At 48.5% G+C, this 22,819-nt stretch overlaps 1 protein-coding gene across 1 annotated transcript in view; it reads right to left on the bottom strand.

Moving 5' to 3' along the window:
- The window catches only part of LOC142835916 (putative mitochondrial import inner membrane translocase subunit Tim8 A-B), a 36,234-nt gene extending 14,124 nt beyond the window's left edge, over positions 1 to 22,110 (bottom strand). The window contains exon 1 of the mRNA XM_075949751.1: positions 21,792 to 22,110. Within this exon, the coding sequence (XP_075805866.1) occupies positions 21,808 to 22,101 (294 nt within the window). The 5' untranslated portion in view covers positions 22,102 to 22,110 and the 3' untranslated portion in view covers positions 21,792 to 21,807. The remainder of the gene's footprint in view (positions 1 to 21,791) is intronic.
- Between the last annotated feature and the right edge of the window lie 709 nt (positions 22,111 to 22,819).

Raw genomic sequence — 22,819 nt, 5'->3', positions numbered from 1 at the left:
CCTCCTTCCCAGAGTCCACCCTTCTCCTCCTTCCCAGAGTCCATCCCTTCTCCTCCTTCCCAGAGTCCACCCTTCTCCTCCTGCCCAGAGTCCACCCTTCTCCTCCTGCCCAGAGTCCACCCTTCTCCTCCTGCCCAGAGTCCATCCTTCTCCTCCTGCCCAGAGTCCACCCTTCTCCTCCTGCCCAGAGTCCATCCTTCTCCTCCTGCCCAGAGTCCACCCTTCTCCTCCTGCTCAGAGTCCATCCTTCTCCTCATGCCCAGAGTCCACCCTTCTCCTCCTGCTCAGAGTCCATCCTTCTCCTCATGCCCAGAGTCCATCCTTTCTTCTCCTCCTTCCTTCTATCTCACTCAGTGTATTAGCTACTTTCCATTGCTGTAACCTAACCCCTGACAAACACCCTGAGGACAGAGGGGTTAGTTTTTGGGTACAGTGTGAGGGCACGATGTCCACCACATCAGGTAAGGTGGGGTGGGGGAGCACATGGCGGCACCTCATATCAGCGTGAGGGCATGATGTCCACCACATCAGGTAAGGTGGGGTGGGGGAGCACGTGGGGGGAGCACATGGCGGCACCTCATATCAGCATGAGGGCATGATGTCCACCACATCAGGTAAGGTGGGGTGGGGGAGCACGTGGGGGGAGCACATGGCGGCACCTCATATCAGCGTGAGGACATGATGTCCACCACATCAGGTAAGGTGGGGTGGGGGAGCACGTGGCGGCACCTCATATCAGCAATCAGGAAGCAGGCAGATGCATCCCGGTGCTCAGCTGACGTCCTCTCCCTACCGCTCTTCTTTTTCCAGTCCAGAACCACAGCCTACAGTGTGGTGTACTGCCATGCAGGGTGGGACCTATCTGGAAGCCCCTTAAAGACACACCAAGGGGTGTGTCTCTAGATGATTCTGACGATGAAACTGATGATGAAGAGGAACCACCAGTCTCCAGCTGATGATGAAGAGGGACCATCACACTCTGTCTTCAGCTGATGATGAAGAAGGACCACCAGTCTCCAGCTGATGATGAAGAGGGACCACCAGTCTCCAGCTGATGATGAAGAGGGACCATCACACTCTGTCTTCAGCTGATGATGAAGAGGGACCACCAGTCTCCAGCTGATGATGAAGAGGGACCATCAGTCTCCAGCTGATGATGAAGAGGGACCATCAGTTTTCAACTGATGATGAAGAGGGACCACCAGTCTTCAGCTGATGATGAAGAGGGACCACCAGTCTTCAGCTGATGATGAAGAAGGACCACCAGTCTCCAGCTGATGATGAAGAGGGACCATCACACTCTGTCTTCAGCTGATGATGAAGAGGGACCACCAGTCTCCAGCTGATGATGAAGAGGGACCATCAGTCTCCAGCTGATGATGAAGAGGGACCATCAGTCTCCAGCTGATGATGAAGAGGGACCATCAGTTTTCAACTGATGATGAAGAGGGACCACCAGTCTTCAGCTGATGATGAAGAGGGACCATCAGTCTCCAGCTGATGATGAAGAGGGACCATCAGTCTTCAACTGATGATGAAGAGGGACCACCAGTCTTCAGCTGATGATGAAGAGGGACCACCAGTCTTCAGCTGATGATGAAGAGGGACCACCAGTCTTCAGCTGATGATGAAGAGGGACCATCACACTCTGTCTTCAGCTGATGATGAAGAGGGACCACCAGTCTCCAGCTGATGATGAAGAGGGACCACCAGTCTCCAGCTGATGATGAAGAGGGACCATCACACTCTGTCTTCAGCTGATGATGAAGAGGGACCATCACACTCTGTCTTCAGCTGATGATGAAGAAGGACCACCAGTCTCCAGCTGATGATGAAGAGGGACCATCACACTCTGTCTTCAGCTGATGATGAAGAGGGACCACCAGTCTCCAGCTGATGATGAAGAGGGACCACCAGTCTTCAGCTGATGATGAAGAGGGACCACCAGTCTTTAGCTGATGATGAAGAGGGACCACCAGTCTTCAGCTGATGATGAAGAGGGACCATCACACTCTGTCTTCAGCTGATGATGAAGAGGGACCACCAGTCTCCAGCTGATGATGAAGAGGGACCATCACACTCTGTCTTCAACTGATGATGAAGAGGGACCATCACACTCTGTCTTCAGCTGATGATGAAGAGGGACCACCAGTCTTCAGCTGATGATGAAGAGAGACCATCAGTCTTCAACTGATGATGAAGAAGGACCATCAGTCTTCAGCTGATGATGAAGAAGGACCACCAGTCTCCAGCTGATGATGAAGAGGGACCACCAGTCTCCAGCTGATGATGAAGAGGGACCATCACACTCTGTCTTCAGCTGATGATGAAGAAGGACCACCAGTCTCCAGCTGATGATGAAGAGGGACCACCAGTCTTCAGCTGATGATGAAGAGGGACCACCAGTCTCCAGCTGATGATGAAGAGGGACCATCACACTCTGTCTTCAACTGATGATGAAGAGGGACCACCAGTCTTCAGCTGATGATGAAGAGAGACCATCAGTCTTCAGCTGATGATGAAGAAGGACCATCACACTCTGTCTTCAACTGATGATGAAGAGGGACCACCAGTCTCCAACTGATGATGAAGAGGGACCATCAGTCTCCAGCTGATGATGAAGAGGGACCATAACACTCTGTCTCCAACAGATGATGAAGATGACACATCACACTCTGTCTCCCTGGTTTCATCCTGTCTCTGTCCTTTTCTGCTTCTCTTCATTCTAGAAAATTAAGCTCCACCCCAATTTCTGTCCTATCTTGCTCCAGTGCTCCAGAGGCTTCTCAGATATGCAGTTCAATCATTTCAAGCTGTTTTTCAAATCATTTCTTTCAGACACACCCAGATTTCTTCTCAAGATTCTTTCTTTCCCCGACTTGCACAAGGTTAGTGGTTCCTTGTTCTCCACTGGGACTCCTCTAGCTGATGGCCCTCTGGATGAGCCCAGGACAAAGCCATCACTGTCTTTTCTTTCTCTATATTCACTGGCTGTCTTCTGTGTAAGTGATCTGGCTTAGCCTCTAGTTCTGTTTAGGAGCTAAACACAGACAAGTGCTTTATGACAGACAGGTGCATTCAACAAATACAAGTGCAGGCTATCATCAGGGAATCCACCAATGTCATTTCAATAGGCAAGAAAGCATGCGATGAAGCTGACCACTGAGAAAATGCTTAGCACTCCAGGCACAGAAAGTCACATGACTGATTGAGGGTGCCTGCAGACTTGTAAAATCACAACTCACACTTCACTGTCAGGCATGTGACAGTAAAGAACTGACCCCTGCTACTACTCTACACCTTGAGTTATGTGCCCATCAATGCAGCACAGCAACCAGGAGACTGAGGTACAACAACACAATGACGTCACTCTACTCCTTGAGTTATGTGCCATCAATGCAGCACAGGGATCAGGAGACTGAGGTACAATAACACAATGACGTCACTCTACACCTTGAGTTATGTGCCCATCAATGCAGCACAGTGACCAGGAGACTGAGGTACAATAACACAATGACGTCACTCTACTCCTTGAGTTATGTGCCCATCAATGCAGCACAGGGATCAGGAGACTGAGGTACAATAACACAATGACGTCACTCTACACCTTGAGTTATGTGCCCATCAATGCAGCACAGGGATCAGGAGACTGAGGTACAATAACACAATGACGTCACTCTACACCTTGAGTTATGTGCCCATCAATGCAGCACAGCAACCAGGAGACTGAGGTACAACAACACAATGTCACTCTACTCCTTGAGTTATGTGCCATCAATGCAGCACAGGGATCAGGAGACTGAGGTACAATAACACAATGACGTCACTCTACACCTTGAGTTATGTGCCCATCAATGCAGCACAGGGATCAGGAGACTGAGGTACAACAACACAATGACGTCACTCTACACCTTGAGTTATGTGCCCATCAATGCAGCACAGGGATCAGGAGACTGAGGTACAACAACACAATGTCACTCTACTCCTTGAGTTATGTGCCCATCAATGCAGCACAGGGATCAGGAGACTGAGGTACAATAACACAATGACGTCACTCTACACCTTGAGTTATGTGCCCATCAATGCAGCACAGTGACCAGGAGACTGAGGTACAACAACACAATGACGTCACTCTACTCCTTGAGTTATGTGCCCATCAATGCAGCACAGGGATCAGGAGACTGAGGTACAATAACACAATGACGTCACTCTACACCTTGAGTTATGTGCCCATCAATGCAGCACAGGGATCAGGAGACTGAGGTACAATAACACAATGACGTCACTCTACTCCTTGAGTTATGTGCCCATCAATGCAGCACAGGGATCAGGAGACTGAGGTACAATAACACAATGACATCACTGTACACCTTGAGTTATGTCCCCATCAATGCAGCACAGTGGCCAGGAGACTGAAGTATAATAACACAATGACGTCACTGCAGCAGATGACATGCTGTACTCTAAAGAGCCAAGGAAAGAGCTGACGATCTACTGTGAGAGCCAGTGATGGCTGGACACAAGGTTAATAAATAAAGTCATTAGGACCGTGCTAAGGTTGGACAGCAAATGAAACATCTCCACAGGCTCCTATGCTAAAGATCTGATTTCCAGCTGGGAACACTGGAAATTCAGGAGGTGGAGTGCAGCTGAAGGAAGGAGGACAGTGGAGTGTGAACTCTAAAGATAATCCTATCCCTGGCTCTGCTTCTGCTTAACCTTCCCTCTCTGGTGACAAAGTTTTCTCTTGTAGAGGACTGTTTGTTCATTCCTGGCTTCTCAGCCCCAAAATAATCACACAGAAACTATATTATTTGCAATGCTGTATGGCCAAAAGCTTAAGCGTATTTCTTAAACTAGCCCATCTCCGTTAATCTGTGTATCACCACGTGGCTGTGGCTTACCACGTAACATTCCATCCCCAGCGTCTGTCTCTGGTGGGGCTACATGGCTTCTCTTGACTCCACCTTTTTTCTCCCAGCATTCAGTTTAGTCTTCCCCGCCTAGCTCTACTCTACCCTATCACAGGCCAGGGCAGATTTCTTTATTAACCAATGGTATTCATAGCATAAAAGGGGAATCCCACATCAGTTCTCTGTTCATGTCACTCACCTGTGATGACTGATTAACATTCATCAGTAACGTGAGCCTCAAGAAAACAGTGCTCAGTGGAAACAGCCAGACTCCAAAGGCTCCAAAGTATATGTTTCCGTGCATAAGAAATGTGCAGAAAAGGCAAGTGTGTGGTACATTAGCAGATGGAGAGGCTTCATACGGCTGGGATGGAACTGAGCGACTGCAGAATCTTTTGAGGACGGGATGATGCGACAACTCTGCACTTGCTACAAAGTACCAAATCACGTGTGAAAAGTGCACCGGTGTGCACACTATCCCTCAATTCCACGTAATGGCAGAGTAGGATTGGGCCCACTTTCAAACAGATACTCTGAGAAGATTGGATAAAGGACAGCTTATGCGCCTCAAGTGAAGGAAGGACGCCGTCTACGGTGTCAAACAGCCTGCCCTGCAGCTGTTGGTCCTCGCCTGGGCTCCCTTGGCACTAACACCTGAGCAGACTCTCTTCTCGCTCAGATCAAAACTCTCTCCTGGGGCATCTCATTTCCCTCAGGGCTGCAGTTCTATCGGTTATGTGCTTTGGCAGTTGTGAGATGTGCTCTCCAGAGCACTAAAAGGAAGCCTACAAGTCATGGCGGGGTATAAGGCCAGAGGCAATCCTCGTTCCTGTGGGCCCTAGCATCTCCCTTCTTCCTCTCCAATCCCTTCCTGCCTTCCTCAGCCCCTGCTGACTCGGGTTGTGGGTACTTTCTTCCAGGTAAGCCTTGTTCTAGGGCTGGGTGACAGCAGTGGGCAGGCTCACTCAATCCGGACTGTCCCTAGAGTTCTCAGACCACTGGGAGACAGAGATAACAAAGCAATCATCTACACAGCCGGTGTCTGAAGGAAGAGAGCCTGATGTGGTAGTCTAACCTACAGCGGGGATCCCTGTAGCCTTGTCAGCCATGGTGAGATGGGTGAGTGGTCAGGTGAGGAACACAGACACTGCGACAGGGGTGGACTGGAGGGGTGTGAGAGGTAAGCAATGTTAGCTGGGGACAAATTGAGAGAGAGGGGTTAAGGGGAAAGGGGGTGGATTGTCCCTCTCCCAACAATCTCCTGGTTGTTTCTCTTTCTACTAAAGTTGGTACCCGAGAAACTTGCAGTGTAAGTGAACTCAAGCACAGCAAGATATGGGGACCCGAACCCCTCCCACCTTGTTGCCACACATTCTCTGATCAAAATGAGACCTTGTCTCACCTGTGGCAGGGAGGAGGCCACGGTGGCATGGTGTAGCTTAAGCCTTTGGAAGCCTCGGGAAGGCACTGCTGGCTGTCACAGGGCTCCTAAAGCTAGATCCAGGTCTCCAAGAATCCCCTGCCTCCCTGAGCCGTTGGGGCACCTTGTAGTCAGGCTAGATAGAGCTTGGGGTTTCAGAAGGCTGGGAAAGTTTCAGGTGGATGGGTGTGGGAACCCACTTTGGCACTGCCCCTCCAAAACCCCCCCAGAACCCTAGATTTAGAGATCATCGAGTATTGTGAGCACATTTCCTTCCCCTCCAGGCCGCCCCTCCTCCGTGGCTCCTTCTATTTTAGTTCTTCCTCTCCTGAGCTGTACACATGAAAAGTACTATTGAAACACACACACTCCCTCTCTCTCTCTCACACGTACACACAAAAAAGAGTTCTGAAAAATGTCAAACCACAGGTCCTTTCCCCAGCTCCTCTTTTAAGTGTCTAGGTTTATACTATTCCTGGCTGACCCCAAAGCAGACAGGGTCAAATGGGGCACCCTTGGGTGAACAAGGCAGAGATTTAGAAGAGTGTTCCAAGTCTAGTTTCCTCTAGTTCTGCAGAACTCGGAGGCAGGAGAGTATCGTCTTTATCATCAGTAAAACATGGGCCAGGAAGATAAGACCAGTCGTTGGGAGTGTGACGAGTCCGGCAGCCGAGAAACAGAGCCTGGAGCCCAGTGCGAGGCCCAGGTCAAGCTCGGTCTGAGGGTACTGTCCTTTCACACACTTTTGCTCTAGGTCTGGAAGAACCCGAGCCTGAGTCCTCTGAGAGGCCCTGATGCTGAGAATGGGCTTTCTTCCTCAGTCTGTGTCGCTGTCTGTTCTGTTTGTCAAAAATCTATGAATATGACAATAAAATGATCCAAACCTACTACAACTGCTAAGGGAGCCATGACAGATGGCAGCCTGGCCTTAGCTCATAATTTCCCCGTTTCCACCCCAAGTGCAGGAATTACAGGTGAGAGGCACCATACCTGGCTTAAAATTCTTCTGAATGTGGTCTACAAAAATGTTCTCAAACACAGTGTAACTAGATGAAATGATAAATTTTATAGTGTATATACTGTCACAATTTTAAAAATTAAACTTACTGTGGATTTCAAAGCAAAGTTTGAATAAATTACACATATTTATATTCTCTCCCTTCTTTTGAGACAGGTTGTCATCTTAATATGTATTCCAGGATGCTTCCTGAGATTACAGGTTGGGCTACCACATCAATCTCTCAGTTATTATTACTTTTTAATTATCACTATTGCCAGGGATAGTAGCTCATTCAACATGAGTTGGCTTAGGCTATATATTAAGTTCCAGGCCAGCCTGGGGTTCCGAGTGAGATCCTAACTGAAGTAAGAAGAACTAAGCACGCTATCATCATTATCTTATCACAACTGTGGGGGCACCCGATGCCGATGCCCAGGCTTTGCAAACGCTACACCAACGCTCTAACTCTGAGCTGTATCTTTACTGTCAGTTGTTAAACTATCTATGTGTCTGTGTCTGTGCACAGGAACACAAGTGTCTTGTGAGGCCAGAAGGTGTTCGATTCCCTGAAGCTGGAGCTACAGATGGGTGTGAGCTGCCCAGCATGGAAGGTCCTATACAAGAGCAGTGCGTGCTTTTAACTGCTGAGCCATTCCGCCAGCACAAAGGTTTATCTTACTTACGAGTTCGTGTGAGCATGTGTAAGGGAGTCCAGAAAGGGTGCTGGGTTTCCTGGAGCTGGACCTGCAGGCAGCTGTGAAGCCATCTCTCAGTCTCTCAGGTATTTCTGAAAATAGTCTTACTATACAACCACAGGGAAGGGCCCTGCTGGAAGAACACTGGCCAATTATAAACGCCATTTTCAGGATTTCCCATTTGTGACAGTCTTACCATACAGCTGGCCTGCACCGAGCTTACTATCCCCGAACCCGCCTACAGAGTGCTATCCATAATGCCCCACTTTCTCTTCTTATTTCTGAGTTTCAAAAAACGTTCTTAGTATTGTTGTTTTGTTTGTTTTTTTTGAGATAAAGTCTCTCTACATAGTGCTTGCTGTACTAGAACTCACTCTGCAGACCAAACTGGCTTCAAACTCATAGAGATCTGCTTGTCTCTGCCTCCCAAGTGCTGGGGTGAAAGGAGTGCCACCACACCTGGCTTTCTTGGTGTTTTTAAAAGTCTCTAGAGGCTGGACCTAAACATACTCCAGAGCACAGGAATTCAGTGTGGCTGCCTCGGAGAAAATGAGTGTGTGCTCACCAAATCATGACAGGAATGTTCAAGGCAGCACCATTCATTGTGACAGCCCCCAGAGGAGACACAATTCAAGGTTCTCAAACAGAGAGTAAAAAGTAATTACTCGCACATCCAGGTAGGGGAATATGGGAAAATGAGTGCATGAACCACAACTATTAACACTATGGACACCCACACCTGTAGGGCTCACACTGAGACACCCCATGAAGCACAATTAATAAAAACTCAGGGTCAGAAATTGGGGTTCAATCTGAAGATATGAAAAGCAAAACAGCCAGCCACTGGCTCTTACCTCGACCTCAGACCAAAAATAGTGATCCTGCCTCCTGAAATCTCAGAAGGAGACTGCTTCTGCGGGCTGTCTTCCCCCATTTTATAATCCTCTCTAGTTCTGGGATTAAAGACGTGCACCACTGTTATTAAAGGCATGCACTGACCAGCTTCTATGGCAACTAGTGTGGCTACTGGGATTAAAGGTGTGTGTCACTGTGGCTACTGGGATTAAAGGTGTGTGTCACTGTGGCTACTGGGATTAAAGGTGTGTGTCACTGTGGCTACTGGGATTAAAGGTGTGTGTCACTGTGGCTACTGGGATTAAGGTGTGTGTCATTGTGGCTACTGGGATTAAAGGTGTGTGTCACTGTGGCTACTGGGATTAAAGGTGTGTTACATAACCTGGTCTGTAAGGCTGACCAGTGTGACTGTTGTACTCTCAGATCTTCAGACAGTCTTTATTTATTAAAATACATTTGAAATGCCACTACAACCCCAAATATGGCATCTTGGCAACTGAGAAAGGCCCTTCCCTTCTCCTTTCTGTAAGAAAGAATTCTCTTATTCTGATGGCCTGAAAATAGGTCATAAACCTTCATTCCACCCTCCCCTCCCCTCCGCCTGAGGCCAAGAGGGTCTAGAGTCCAGACAAAATCATATCACCGCCTTTTGATCATCTGTATTTGACAACTGTCTAGGGTACCTCAAAACAAGACAATAATACCATCCCTGGGTATTAACCAAGGAATCAACAAAATCAGTGTGCGGGGGGGGGGACGGGGGTGCCTACGCTACTGTTTAACATGGCCCCATCCATATAGCCAAGCTACAGAATCAACTTAGCTGCCCATTAGTGAGCAAAGTGATAAGACAAGTGTGGTATACACATGCAATGGAGTTTTATTCACCCATAAAGAAGAAAGTCATGCAGAAATAAGGATAAAACAGATCACCATGTTAAATGTAATAAAATAAATTCAGAAAGACAAATACCACATTTACTTACACACACACACACACACACACAAACGTCATAATGAAACCATTTTTTTGTACAACGAATATACACTGCTTTTTTCTTTGAGATAGAGTCTCTAGCTCAGGCTGGTCTCAAACTTCCTCTGTAGCCAAGGATAGCCTTAAATTTCTTATTCTGCCTCTGTCTACCAAATGCTGTGACTATAAGTGTGAAGCACCAAGCCAAGTTCATGTACTACTGAGGATGGGACCCAGGGCTAGCCACACACATCTGTCTAATAAAGGACGAAGGGCAAGGGAAGCTGAATGTGATCTTCCTGCCTTCTCAAACTCTAGTATGACATACCTTGGGACAGTGTGTCCCGGAGGCTGTCATACTTCTCTGAGGTTGAACCCCTGTGACAGGAAAGCTGTAAAACAAAAAAGAACACATGCTCACTTTAAACACCCACTGGTTCCGGGTGCTGGAGCCAGGCACCATGTGGCCTGGGCTTGCTGCTTCCTTGCCCCAAAGCTTGGGCCTATGAGCAAGCCTGTCCCATGGGTGCATCTAGCACTGGTTCCACACTTTATGTGTGCAGAGCAGGCCAGGGAGTCAGACAGTCAGAGTCGGGGACTGAGTCGAACCCAGGGATCTCCCCACATCTTGCTTTTCTCACTAAATTTCTCAGTGGGGCATTTTCCTGTGAAATGTTCCCCAGCTGTCATCTTCGTCTGAACTTCTCAGACGGCATCTCCCCTTGCTTTTCAGCGAACGTGGCGGGCACACAGGTCAGATCTGTAGCCCGAATCAAAGGCGGGTTTTTCTCTTGGCTCTTGCCCTGTTTGGTAACTTGAACACAAATAGAACTTTTCAAAATTACTGACTGACAGAGAAGGAGAAGTAACAACAGACAAAACTGCCACTTTCTCTTGAGTACAAGGAAGAAAAACCAACAGGCAGAGAGACCCAGTCCCCTGGGGGGATGTGGCTGGGTCCTCGGTGCTGCTGGGCAAAGCTTACCCGGGAATTTAAATTTCATGTTAGGGCTTTATAGTTAGCACATTTAAAAAATTCTTTTTATTAGTTAAGAGCACTGGCTGCTCTTCCAGAGGACCAAAGTTCAATTCCCAGCACCCACAAAGCAGTTCACATCTGTCTGTTAACTCCAGTTTCAGGGTTTCTGACACCCTTACACAAACATACATGCAGGCAAAACACCAATGAACACAGAATAAAAATAAATTACTTTAAAAAATTTAATCTATCCTGGACTCAGACTCACTCTGTAATTCTGGTTGGCTTTAAACTCTCAGCAATCCTCGTGTCCTAGCTTCTCCATAACATAATAGGAGTATACCACGCCTGGCTTTTCTTTTTCTACTCCTTCTCCTATTATTACATTATTACTATTATTATTATTATTACTACTACTACTACTACAACTACATAAACAATGCTGTCAGGAGCAAGCCATCTGGTCCCTTGACTGGCAACTATCAGACCCTTCCCAGACAAGGAGAGGAAGCAGAAATTGGGACCACTGCTGCTGTCCCCGGTAGGGTGTGAGGCTCACCCCTGCTGTCCCTGAAACTCCGTGAGGCGATCAGGGACTTACTGGCCATCGCGGCTTCAGCTATGTATGCTCTGTCTGTGAGAGTGTCAACTAAACAGCTGAGTCTACACTGTTTCTCTGCATTGTCACGCTAATAAATGACAACTTTACGAGGACAGATGATCAATGAAGACTCTACCAGCTGCAGGAAGCATCACAGCTGTAGCTGCTTCAGGTGACCTGCCCATTACACCCTGCTCCATTGGCAGCCGCTACACAGTCAATGACTGGCTGTGTAAACGATGCTCCTGCTGCAGTTTCTAGTCGGCCCCTGGCAGACAGCCGTCCTGGACACGACTCTGCAGTGCTTGACAGAAAGCCCTGGCAACGTCTTTGCTGGGTGATCTGGACTGCTAACTTACAGCATTGTCACAGGGACAGCGGCCTTGAGCTCTGAGCTGAGAAGCAGATGACAGTCTGTGGCTTCTAGCCCCAGTCAACGTCCGGCGGGACTCAGAAAGCAGACAGGAGCAGGGACGGCCAGTGAGGAGGGGAGAGGCAGGGGAAAGCTGACAGGAGTTAGGCTCTGAGGAGATGAGATGCAGGGAGGCAAGAGACTGCAGAAGAGACAGGTAGAGAGCTGGTGAGACAATTCCGTGGGTAACGGTGCTTGCTGCTAACCCCAAAACCTAACTGCAATCCCCAGAACCCTGGAGTTTATACCTCCACACATTCACCATGGTGCTCCCCAACACCCAATAAACAAGCGCGCACATGCACACATGCATGCACACAATTTAATTACACTGTAAGAAAGGGATCAATGCATGATTCCAGAAGGCTGCCGTGTTATCATCTCTGGCTACCAGGGGGTGATTGGAGGTCAAGGAACAGCCATTTGACACCAGCGCTTGGAAGGGGACACTGCAGTGAAAGCCCAGCACGACAAGCTTCCTGCGTGGAAGACCTAGAATCAAGTCCTCGGCTTTGAAATGTTAGGGTCATGAAGTCCTTCATTCTCCAGCCTTAGAACTGTCTCTGGCTTTAAAGGCCAGGGGCACAACCTCTCAAGGTTCAAAGCAAATACCCTCTGGCTCTGACGGCCTAGAGTCTCAGTTTCTGGTTCTGAGAGCCTAGAGTTAGAAGTCACTGGCTCAGAGAGCCTAGGGTCTCAGTCCCTGGTTGTGAGGATGGAGCACGTGCCTCTGCTTTGAAGGCCTGGCTCACAGGCACCCAAAGGCTCCGGGTCACCAGGAGTAAGGAAGCCCAGCTTTGCCTACTCTCCATTTCCATTCCGAGCATTAGTGACAAAGGTAGAGCTGGTTCAGTTTTCATTGTGGGTAGGAATGGGGTGGGGTGGGGGGCCCGGGTAGTGTTTTCTTTAATAGCATTTGCTGTAGAGCCCTGTAGAGCCCTAAGGCTGGTCTGGGTCTCAGGAATGCCAGCAGCAACCGGGCTGACTACAGGAGACTCTGTGCCTCTGGGCTCCAGCTTCACCATCTGAAACACACAGGCCTTAGACAGCAGTCTCCAGACCGCAACTCTTTCTAGTGACTCTCTGCAGGGGCTGGGGGATGGCTTTACACCCCCAGCTGCCACTCTCATGTCACAGGCCACACAGGTCTCTGTGGCCTGAAGGTACCCAGTTTCCACTTAACCTCCTGGCTTGGAACTACAACCTGTTTCTCTTCAGCGGCCTACCTGGCAGCAGGTGCAGAGCAGGTGCCCAGGAGCAGGGCAGTGGCAGGCGTGGGAGGCAGGTCTGGAGTAGTACCAAGAGCGGTCACTTAGTGTGCACTAATATGGAGGCAGATTGTGGGAGGGGAGAAAGGGAACATCTAGTCAGGTGGAGGCGGCCAAGGGAGACTGTCGAAGAGAAGGCACGCAGAGTTAAGCAGGATACATAGAAGGAAAGGCAGGAATCTCGAAGAGAAGGCACGCAGAGTTAAGCAGGGTACATAGAAGGAAAGGCAGGAATCTCGAAGAGAAGGCACGCAGAGTTAAGCAGGGTACATAGAAGGAAAGGCAGGAATCTCGAAGAGAAGGCACGCAGAGTTAAGCAGGGTACATAGAAGGAAAGGCAGGAATCTCGAAGAGAAGGCACGCAGAGTTAAGCAGGGTACATAGAAGGAAAGGCAGGAATCTCGAAGAGAAGGCACGCAGAGTTAAGCAGGGTACATAGAAGGAAAGGCAGGAATCTCGAAGAGAAGGCACGCAGAGTTAAGCAGGGTACATAGAAGGAAAGGCAGGAATCTCGAAGAGAAGGCACGCAGAGTTAAGCAGGGTACATAGAAGGAAAGGCAGGAATCTCGAAGAGAAGGCACGCAGAGTTAAGCAGGGTACATAGAAGGAAAGGCAGGAATCTCGAAGAGAAGGCACGCAGAGTTAAGCAGGGTACATAGAAGGAAAGGCAGGAATCTCGAGCCAGCAGAGCGACGCCGGCATGGTCACGCTCATCACCGAAGGGTGGCCCTGGCCTGGCTACCCTCGGCTCAGCCGCCATCGCCCTGATAAACACTTGTCTGCTCCTCTGCTCATTTTCTCACGGCTCATGCTTAGTCTCTCCAGCACGCAGGCATCTATACTGCACGTGTGTAACAAGCCCTGAAACTGCACCGTCCCTCTAGCCAGGAGCTCTGGCACTCAGAGCTTCCTGGCTGCGTTTGAGGTGGTCAGCAAGCCCCTGACTATAAGCCTTTTCTACCTGTGGGTCCAGGAGTTGGGAAATCTCGCTGCCCTACTCACTTGCCCCATCAGACAGGTATCTCCTGAACCGCTATCAGGCAGACACTGGGATTATCAAGGGACAAAAGACACAACTCAGACTACAGGCTCTCAGTACAAATAAGAGGAAATAAGAAGGTCATCGGCCTTCTGAGGCTAAGCTCTCCCACAGCCCACACATACCGCCTGTCCCTCTATTATAAGGTCATGAAATATCATCAGATCTTGGAAACAAAAATGGTGTCACATCCATAGGACCGCATCCGGGGACCAGAGACCTTAATTAAAGCCATCAAGTATACCAGTCACCTACACCCACAGAAAGGACTTTAGGCAGGTAATCAATGAAACAGCAGCAGAAGAAGGAGCTAAGACAAGAATCTTCTGGGTGTTCACTAACCAAAACCTTGAAGCCAAAGCCAGAGACTAACATTAAAAGGGCAGCCCCTCCACTGCCAGTCTAGGACCAGGGCAGTAGAGGAGCTGGGATTTCTCAAATCAAAGGGCCCTCTTCATCAGAGAGGCCATGGAGACTCCGGGGGTTGGACTTGAACCAGTAGACATTCTGCGAAGAGGAAGGTCACTGGAGAGAAAGTGGTCTCATTGCTTTCATGAGAGGCCACACGGTCAACAATATACCACAAGATGCACAGTGGCAGGGAGAGCTAATGGAGTCGAGGGGTCTCCCCAGTAACTCACATGGAGCCTCAGCTCTCCTCAAGAGAAAAAAGGAAAGATGCTAACTCTGGAGCCACCTACATGACCTTACACACCCAAAGGAAACCAGCCAAGACTGCAGTGACGGTGACAGTATAAAGGGAAAGGGAGGGGCTGGAGCTAGGGACCCTACAGGCTGTGTTGGCTTCAGTGCCCCAGGGGGCAGGGCTCAGGACGCACATCGCTGGCCACATCTTGTCCTGACCGGATTCACATTAGAGGCGGACCGCCAATGCTCCCAAAGACCCGCAAGCGCCATCGTGTAGGTGACCAGCTCCAGCCCTCTGGAAAGAGCCTTACCAGGTCCTCTAAGCACTCGGTGGCTGTCAAGCTACAGGGAGTTGCCTTTTGTTTCATTTGCCCAGAATTAACCTATTTTGCAGTCAGTACTGAAGGTGAGGTGTAAAGGCTGTGAACCAATCACAGGCTAGCAACTTCTCTTCAAAAGAACCCCAAAAGATAAACTTCAGATGTTTTGGGGATTCCTGACAGCAGGTGTCCTCACAGAGCCTGGCCAGGCAGCTCCTTGCTCGATTGCCATGGAAACCCTTTTAGGAGCCTCTTCCACCAGGAATGGTTTGCCTGGCTCTGAGTAAACAAACGGAAGCCCAGCTTCTCTCTCCTCAGCCCTACCTCATTCTCCGTTCCTACCCAGGCTTCTGGAGCAGTCTCTCAACTGACAGGGTATGAGGCCTCCTCCTCCTCTCTCAGATCTCTCCTGCCCGACACAGATCCAACCCTATTAATTCCTCTTCCCCTCCTGTTGCTGCAACTTCCCCCATCCAGAACAACGACAGGGCACTCCACATCTGCTGGCGGTGAGCTCCACGTCCAGCTCCAGCCCTACCAGAATGCTGCTGTTTCAGTCTGCCTTCTGCCCTCCCCCAGACGACAGGAGCAGGAAACTCCTAAGAAGTCTGCCCTCCCTCCTGAGAGCTGCAGTGACAGTCAGTGATTAGAGGTGCTTGCCTTTAACATAAGTGCGACTTCTCAGGAAAGGAAATGCTGGGGTAGGCAGGAAGTTAGGGTGCTCAGTGTGTGCAGAGGGGTCGGCATATTTTCAAATGTTGTCCTTGCAGCAAAGATCAACAAAATGCAAAGCGGACAGATAAAGCGGCATTAGCCTTTCAGTGCATAGTGGGAAGTCCCCAAACACCCCCTAGCCCCAGAAGTAAAATATAAACCAGCGGCAACAAAATATGGCCGTGCAGCTTCTCCTTGGGCCAGAAAGGCAGAGAAAGTAAACCAACAAGAGTAAAGCCCAGTTTGCTATCTCCCATCTGAAACATATACCCTAATACTCAGGCCACCCATCCGCCTGCTACCTGCTATCCTACCAGGCACAAATCACTGCTAAATCATCTACCCAACAAGGCACTACCCCCACACGGACAAGGTAGGGCTTCTCCACGTGTGCTTGCCTTCCAGGTATCTGCTTCCCAGCACTGTTTGCTCCACTAAGCATACACGTGTGAGGGCCTGGGAAGGAAGAGACTGTTTTCTGCAGGGGAGACCCAGTTTCCATGCCCAGAGCCTTATGTCACTCTGATTCCATCTTAACTTTCAAAAAAAAAAAAGCCACAACAAACAAAGGCCAGGGCAGCCGGTTCTCCCAGTCTGCCCACCTGGACTCTTGCAGAGGTACTTTATATTCCTGCCTCATCCTCTGGTCTCCACTCCATCCTGGAGCTCAGGAGACATCCCTGACTTTAGCTGTCTCAGCCAAGGACCACCACAGATCTAGAGTTCTAGAATGTTCCTCCTCGGGCTCTAAAATCCCTTTTAGGGGCTTTCTCTTTGCCTGCGTGCCTGTGCGTGTGTCTCACAGTGTGAGTGTTGGGGGCGGGGTTACACAAGTAAGCACGTGTGGAAGCCAGCATTCAACCTTGGGTGTCATTCCTCAGGTCCACCTTTTGTTCTGCTTGGGTTTAGTTTTCCTGAGTCTCTCACTGGCCTGACTCTCACCACTTAGGCCAGGCTGTCTGGCTTCAAGTCCCAGGGATAAGTCCATGACACCACGTTCAGTATCTTTTCTTCCCTTCCTTCCTTCCTTTTTTGGTTTTTCAAGACAGGGTTTCTCTGTGTAACAGTTCTGAAACTCACTCTGTAGACCAGGCTGGCCTCGAACTCACAGAGATCCACCTGCCTCTGCCTCCCGAGTGCTGGGATTAAAGGTGTGTGCAATTCGCCCTGCCAGTATTTTTTTCTTAGAACGTAAGTTCTGGGACTTGAACTCAGTGGTCTTACTTACCAGCTAGTCACCCCCAGCCCTGATATTCTAAAATGACTGAAACCTGCAGTAAGTTAAAATAAAAAGGACTGGAGAGATGGCTCTGTGGTTAAAAGCACATATTGGTTCTTGCAGAGGACTTGAGTTCAGTTTTGAGCATCCATGTAGAGAAGTTCCTGCAACTCCAGCTGCAGGGGATCTGGCGACCCCTTCTGGCCTTCTCAGGCACCTGCACTCACATGCACACACGTTCACACACAGATACATATATACCTATCATTAAAAATAAATCTTAAAAAAAAGGGAAAGTTAAGCAAAAAAGTTTTTACATGTGTAAAAATGCTGCAATTGTCTGGAGGAACAATGTTCCCCGTAGGCTCAGATACTGAACACTTGGTCCCCAGTTGGTGGCGCTATTAGCAGAGGAAACAGAACTTGTAGAAGGTGGAGGCCTGCTGAGGAAGCTTTAGAGCTTATAGCCTTGCCCCACTTCCAGCGCGCGCGCTCTCTCTCTCTCTCTCTCTCTCTCTCTCTCTCTCTCTCTCTCTCTCTCTCTCTCTCTGCTTCATGTTTACAGTTGAAATGTGCTCACTTGGCTTCCTGCTTTAGCCTCCCCTGCCATTAAGGTCCCTATCTGGACCAGTCTCTCAAGTCACCTCTGGTCATGGCATTCTGTCACAGCAACAGAAAAGTAACTCATACAGACGCTTTCCAAAGGTGGCCAAGCAGGCACAGAAAATGCTCTGTGCCTTGTTTGTTACAGGGCTGTGCTCTGGAGCCAGTAAGGTAATACAGTGACCTGCACGAGAAGGACAATGTCCCCCAGCTCGACTAAGCTCCATGACGTTCTGACATTGTACCTTCCTATTCTCAAAGTCTTTACAAAACAAAACTGAAAACCATTTCTACTCTAATGGTGAACCCTCTCTACAGACTCACGATCCACGAAAAGGCCTTAAATCTACACAAGTCTCCCCCTTGGCCATTTTATCTGGCCTGGGCCTTTGTATAGTCTCTTCTTTTCCAAGCGAATAGGGATATTTAGAGTTAAGTTCTGTTTACTTAAGATGTACATTTTGTACCTTGTTTCAACAAAAAGTCTTACCTTTACAACGCAAATTTAGGATTGCTTGGCTATATAGATCACCTGGGACGATAAAATGTAATAAGACGTAAGATCATTTATAAGTCAACAAGTGAAAAACCCAAGATGAAAGCTGTAAGATTTTGTTTTCATCTGTATTTTAGTGTATGAATGTGCACAAATGTGCACCTTAGGTCTACATGTAAACTTGTATATATACATGTGTTTGCAGGTTATGTAGTTGTAACCTCATTGATATGGGAAAAAACAACTTGTGTGTGTGTGTGTGTGTGTGTGTGCGTGTGTGTGTGTGTGTGTGTGTCACAAAACATATGTGGAGGTCAGAGGACAACTTCCAAAATCTGTCATTTTAGGTACAGGACTAAATTCAGGTTGTTAAGCTTGCCAAGAAACAAATTTAGTCCCTGAGTCCCTTGCCAGCCCCCAAATCTTTCTTAAATTTTGATAAAATGAAAATGTAATGTCCAGGTTTATATGGCTTATAAAGCTTTAAGTTCATGTTATGATAAATTCAATGCCACGTATGGTGTACCTGCCTATAATCCCTGCATGTGGAAGGTGGAGGAACAGGACAAGGAGCTCAGGGCTAATGAGGTCATCTTGACCGTATAAGATTCTCTCTCTGTCTCTACCTACACATACACACACAGAGATTGTAGGAACAAAAAGTAGAGAACAAAACTCAAAGGGCCAGGAATGTCGCCTCTTAAGGAAATCCTAGAACAAAACCACCTGCTAGTGTTCTAAGAGGCTAGGCTGTCAAGCACAAGAAAAGCAAAATTCAATTTAAAAAATGGCTTCTAGGCAAATACGGCCTAACAGTCCATCCTTCTAGACCTGGCCTCTCAGATACTCTACTCTGACTGAAAGGGCCTTTCTGTCACTGCCTGCCACTCACCAGCACAGGACCAGACCAGAGCAACCGAAGCAATCTCATCCTGGCAATAAGTGACCAAGACTGAAACACAGGATGGGTGATCAGCAATGCCTTCCAAGAAAATTGTTCAGAGACAAGGGATGAAGTTGTCAAACAAGACATCGACACACAGGAAGGAAGAAGGGAGGGAGAGAGGGGGGAGGGAAAAAATGGAGTCAGTTGTACCAGCCCTTCCAAAAGTAAGCAAAGCTGAGAGATTACAACCAGGTTCTTTTCCATTAAATATTTATTTTATTTTATGTGTATAGTTCTTTAACCTTTATTTCTATTTTATGTGTATGGGTGTTTTACCTGCATGTTCACCATGTGTATGTAGTGGTCATGGATATCAGAAGGAGGTGTGCTGGATCCCCTGAGACTGTAGTTACAGTAGTTGTGAGTAAATGTGGATATCAGAGGATAATGCTTATTGCATGAGCTTAGCAACCTTCACTTGATCCGTGGAGCCCACATAAAAGTGGGTAGAGAGAACTAACTTTACAAAGTTTTCCCTTGGCCTCTACATGTGGGTGTTAGGAATTTAACCTGGTCCTCTGGAAGAATGACCAGTGCTCTTAATCACTGAGCCATCTCTCCAGCCCCTTATGAGGATGAAACTGTACCATGGGGTGTAGAAGGTCCTCGGGGGTGAGGAGAGGGTGTTGGGTCCCAGCAAACTGTTGAGAGCCACTAGACAGGCAATGGTTCTCAGCAGAAGGAAAAAGCAGCAAGCTACATCTCCAGTTCCCAAGGTGACCTCACTAACAGGATCCCTTCTGACTTCGGCTTCTACATATACTTTGCTTATTTCTTCCAGGTACAGACATATTTCAGGACTTTCTCATGAGTTCTGTGATAGATGGCAGAGCAATCCAAGGCCCTCAACAATGGGGAGTGGTCAAGAAAGACAGAGGGCATTCTACCAGTGTAACAGGAATCAAAAGAACCCCGCTCAGACCGAGGAGAACCCAATACCCTGCCAGCATCTCTCCCAGGGAGGGCCTCTTGTGGCTTCTCTCCCAGCCAACCCTTCACATGTGTATCCCTAGCAACGAGAAGTTAAACTCCTCCCCTTCCCAGTTCTGCAGAAACGCTAAATAAGCCAGCCTCTGTTTACCAATTCCTATCTGGGGGAGGGGGTGAAAACAGGACACCCCAGACTCAGGAGCAGCCCGGTAAACAAAGAAGAGTTCTGTGCTCTTTTACTCGGTCCTGATTGCGGAAGAGTCTTCTCCATCTTGAAAGAACTGAGCTTTCACTAAAACATAATTTAAGACTTTAAAAAACGAATTATTATTGTTTGGGGTGCATGTATGTCACTGCACACATGTAGAGGCCAAGGGAAAACTTTGTAAAGTTAGTTCTCTCTACCCACTTTTATGTGGGCTCCACGGATCAAATGAAGGTTGCTAAGCTCATGCAATAAGCATTATCCTCTGATCCATCTCATTGTCCTCCCTTTTAAGCTTTTTTATTGTGACTTCGATTGAGTGATGTGCCAAGGTAACACTTATCGATCATCTCAAATGTCTTTATCTTTTTAATAAATATCTCCATATCAAATTCTAAAAACTCTGAGATTTCTAGAAGGCACCCAAAAGTTCAAGAGACCTATATTTTAGTATGTGTTCCAAAATGGTATGAGATTCCTAGAATCAGATACAGCTTGTACGTTTTCAGTCATAATTGTAATGATAATGTTGATTTCGTAATAAACCCTCAAGAAATACAGTATTTCACTTTACATCCCACACTGGCCTCAAATTTGCAATCCACCTGGCTCCCAGTGCTCGGATTAAATCGTCAAGCCTGGCTCCACATCTGCCCTAATATAATACCTAAAATGAATTCTCACAGTGCGGTCCCAAATTACGGAAAGCAGCTCCACTACCAAACTTCAGCAGCAAGGAGCCCTAGGCCTCCCATATACCTCTGCAGCTCTCCATTTATCTGTCAATCACGTCCACAAGATAGCCAATTCAACACGATTCACGGGCTGGAGAGATGGCTTAGCTGTTAACAGCACTTCCTAGTCTCCCAGAGGACCCCAGTTCAGTTCCCAGAACACACACTGGGTGTCTCATAACCACCTGTAACTATAGCTAGAGGGATCTTCATATGAAGCCCTCTTCTGGCCTCCATGAGCTCTGCACTCATGTGGCTTACAGTCACACACACACACACACACACACACACACACACACACACACACACACGCGTGAAGCCCTCTCTGGCCTCCATGAGATCTGCACTCATGTGGCTCACACACACACACACACACACACACACACACACACACACGTGTGAAGCCCTCTCTGGCCTCCATGAGATCTGCACTCATGTGGCTCACATTCACACACACACACACACACACACACACACACACACACACATGCACGCACGCACGCACGCACATAAAATAAAAAATAGAAATAAAAACACAACCCAGAGCTCCTGGTTCCTCAGGCACGGTGGTGTACACCTTTAATCCTAGCACTCAGGAGGCAGGAGCAGGCAGATGCAGATGCCGAAGTTCCAGGCCAGCCAGGGCTACATAGAGACACCCTCGCTATAAAAGGTAAGAAATAACGACCCACAACTCAAACCCCATGACCCTGAAGCCCCACAAACAATTAATCATTCCTAATTCTTAGAAGAAGCAGGAGCCGTGCCCTGAGGGTTTCTACCACCATCCCCTCAGGGCTCTTCATTCCCCAGCCTACCTTCCTTCCACCGAGATCAGTCCGAGAGGCTTTCCGAGAAGAAAGGCCGGGCCTTCTGGATCTGCTCCAGTCGATTCAGGATGAACTGGCTCGTGTCGATGAAGCGCTCGACGCAGTTCACCAAACAGACCTCGGCCCGGCTGTCCAGCTTGGGCCCGGGTTTGTCCATGCACTTCTCCCAGCACAGCTCAGTCATGTGATGGACCAGCAGCTGCACCCGCTGCTTCTGCGTCTCCACCTCCATGAAATGCTGCAGCTGCGGGTCTGGGGCGTCCAGGCTGCTCACCGGCGAAGACCAGGAGGCCTCCATGCCAGTGAGCCACAGGGACCGGAAGTGCTCCTGCCAAGCCCCGCCCCCCACGTGCTGGGGGGGGCGGGGGGGCGAGGGACCAGGAACTGGAAGTATCGTGGGCTGCCTCAGACCCAGCAGGCTGCTCCGCCAGGCTCAGCTTCTCCTAAGTTCACATTATTAGACTACATGAAGCTTTTCAGACCTTTAGTGAACAAACGGATGCGTCTATGCAATGCCCGTCAAAATCAGGCTGAATGACTATGAAGAAGACGAAGGTTAAATCGATGAAGGACCTGTTTTTGTGACCATTGGTTTATCCTAAACTGGTTGGCTTACATTCCCAAAGATAAAACTTGACTGGACTTTGAATTTTGAAGAAACAAAGAGGGCACTCTCTCTTCATCCACAGAGGCCCTACAGAGGGGCACTTAATGCTGACTAGACCCAATTCTACCAGGTCCTCATTGATGGCAATGCCTCCGTCCATTTTCAGTATCCATGGACTGACCATATCGTCGTCATCCTCACCTCGACTCCTCGGCTTCAAGCAGAACATAGGGTCTTTGGGAGTGAGGAGCATTCTCAGGATTGTTGGTTCTTTTTGTGTGTTCCAGCATTCCAACATGGGGCGGAATGAAAAGACATGGCCCCAGGAATGGACACCGTGAACTTAACACACGTGTATGACTTCAGCTGCCTACACCTGGTGTCACCTATCCGTTCACCCGTTTCTTCC

The sequence above is a fragment of the Microtus pennsylvanicus genome, chromosome 15 (genome assembly GCF_037038515.1).
Source record: "Microtus pennsylvanicus isolate mMicPen1 chromosome 15, mMicPen1.hap1, whole genome shotgun sequence".
Classification (NCBI taxonomy): domain Eukaryota; kingdom Metazoa; phylum Chordata; class Mammalia; order Rodentia; family Cricetidae; genus Microtus; species Microtus pennsylvanicus.
Note: the sequence above shows the minus strand (reverse complement) of the source record. Positions and strands in the feature narration are given on the sequence as shown.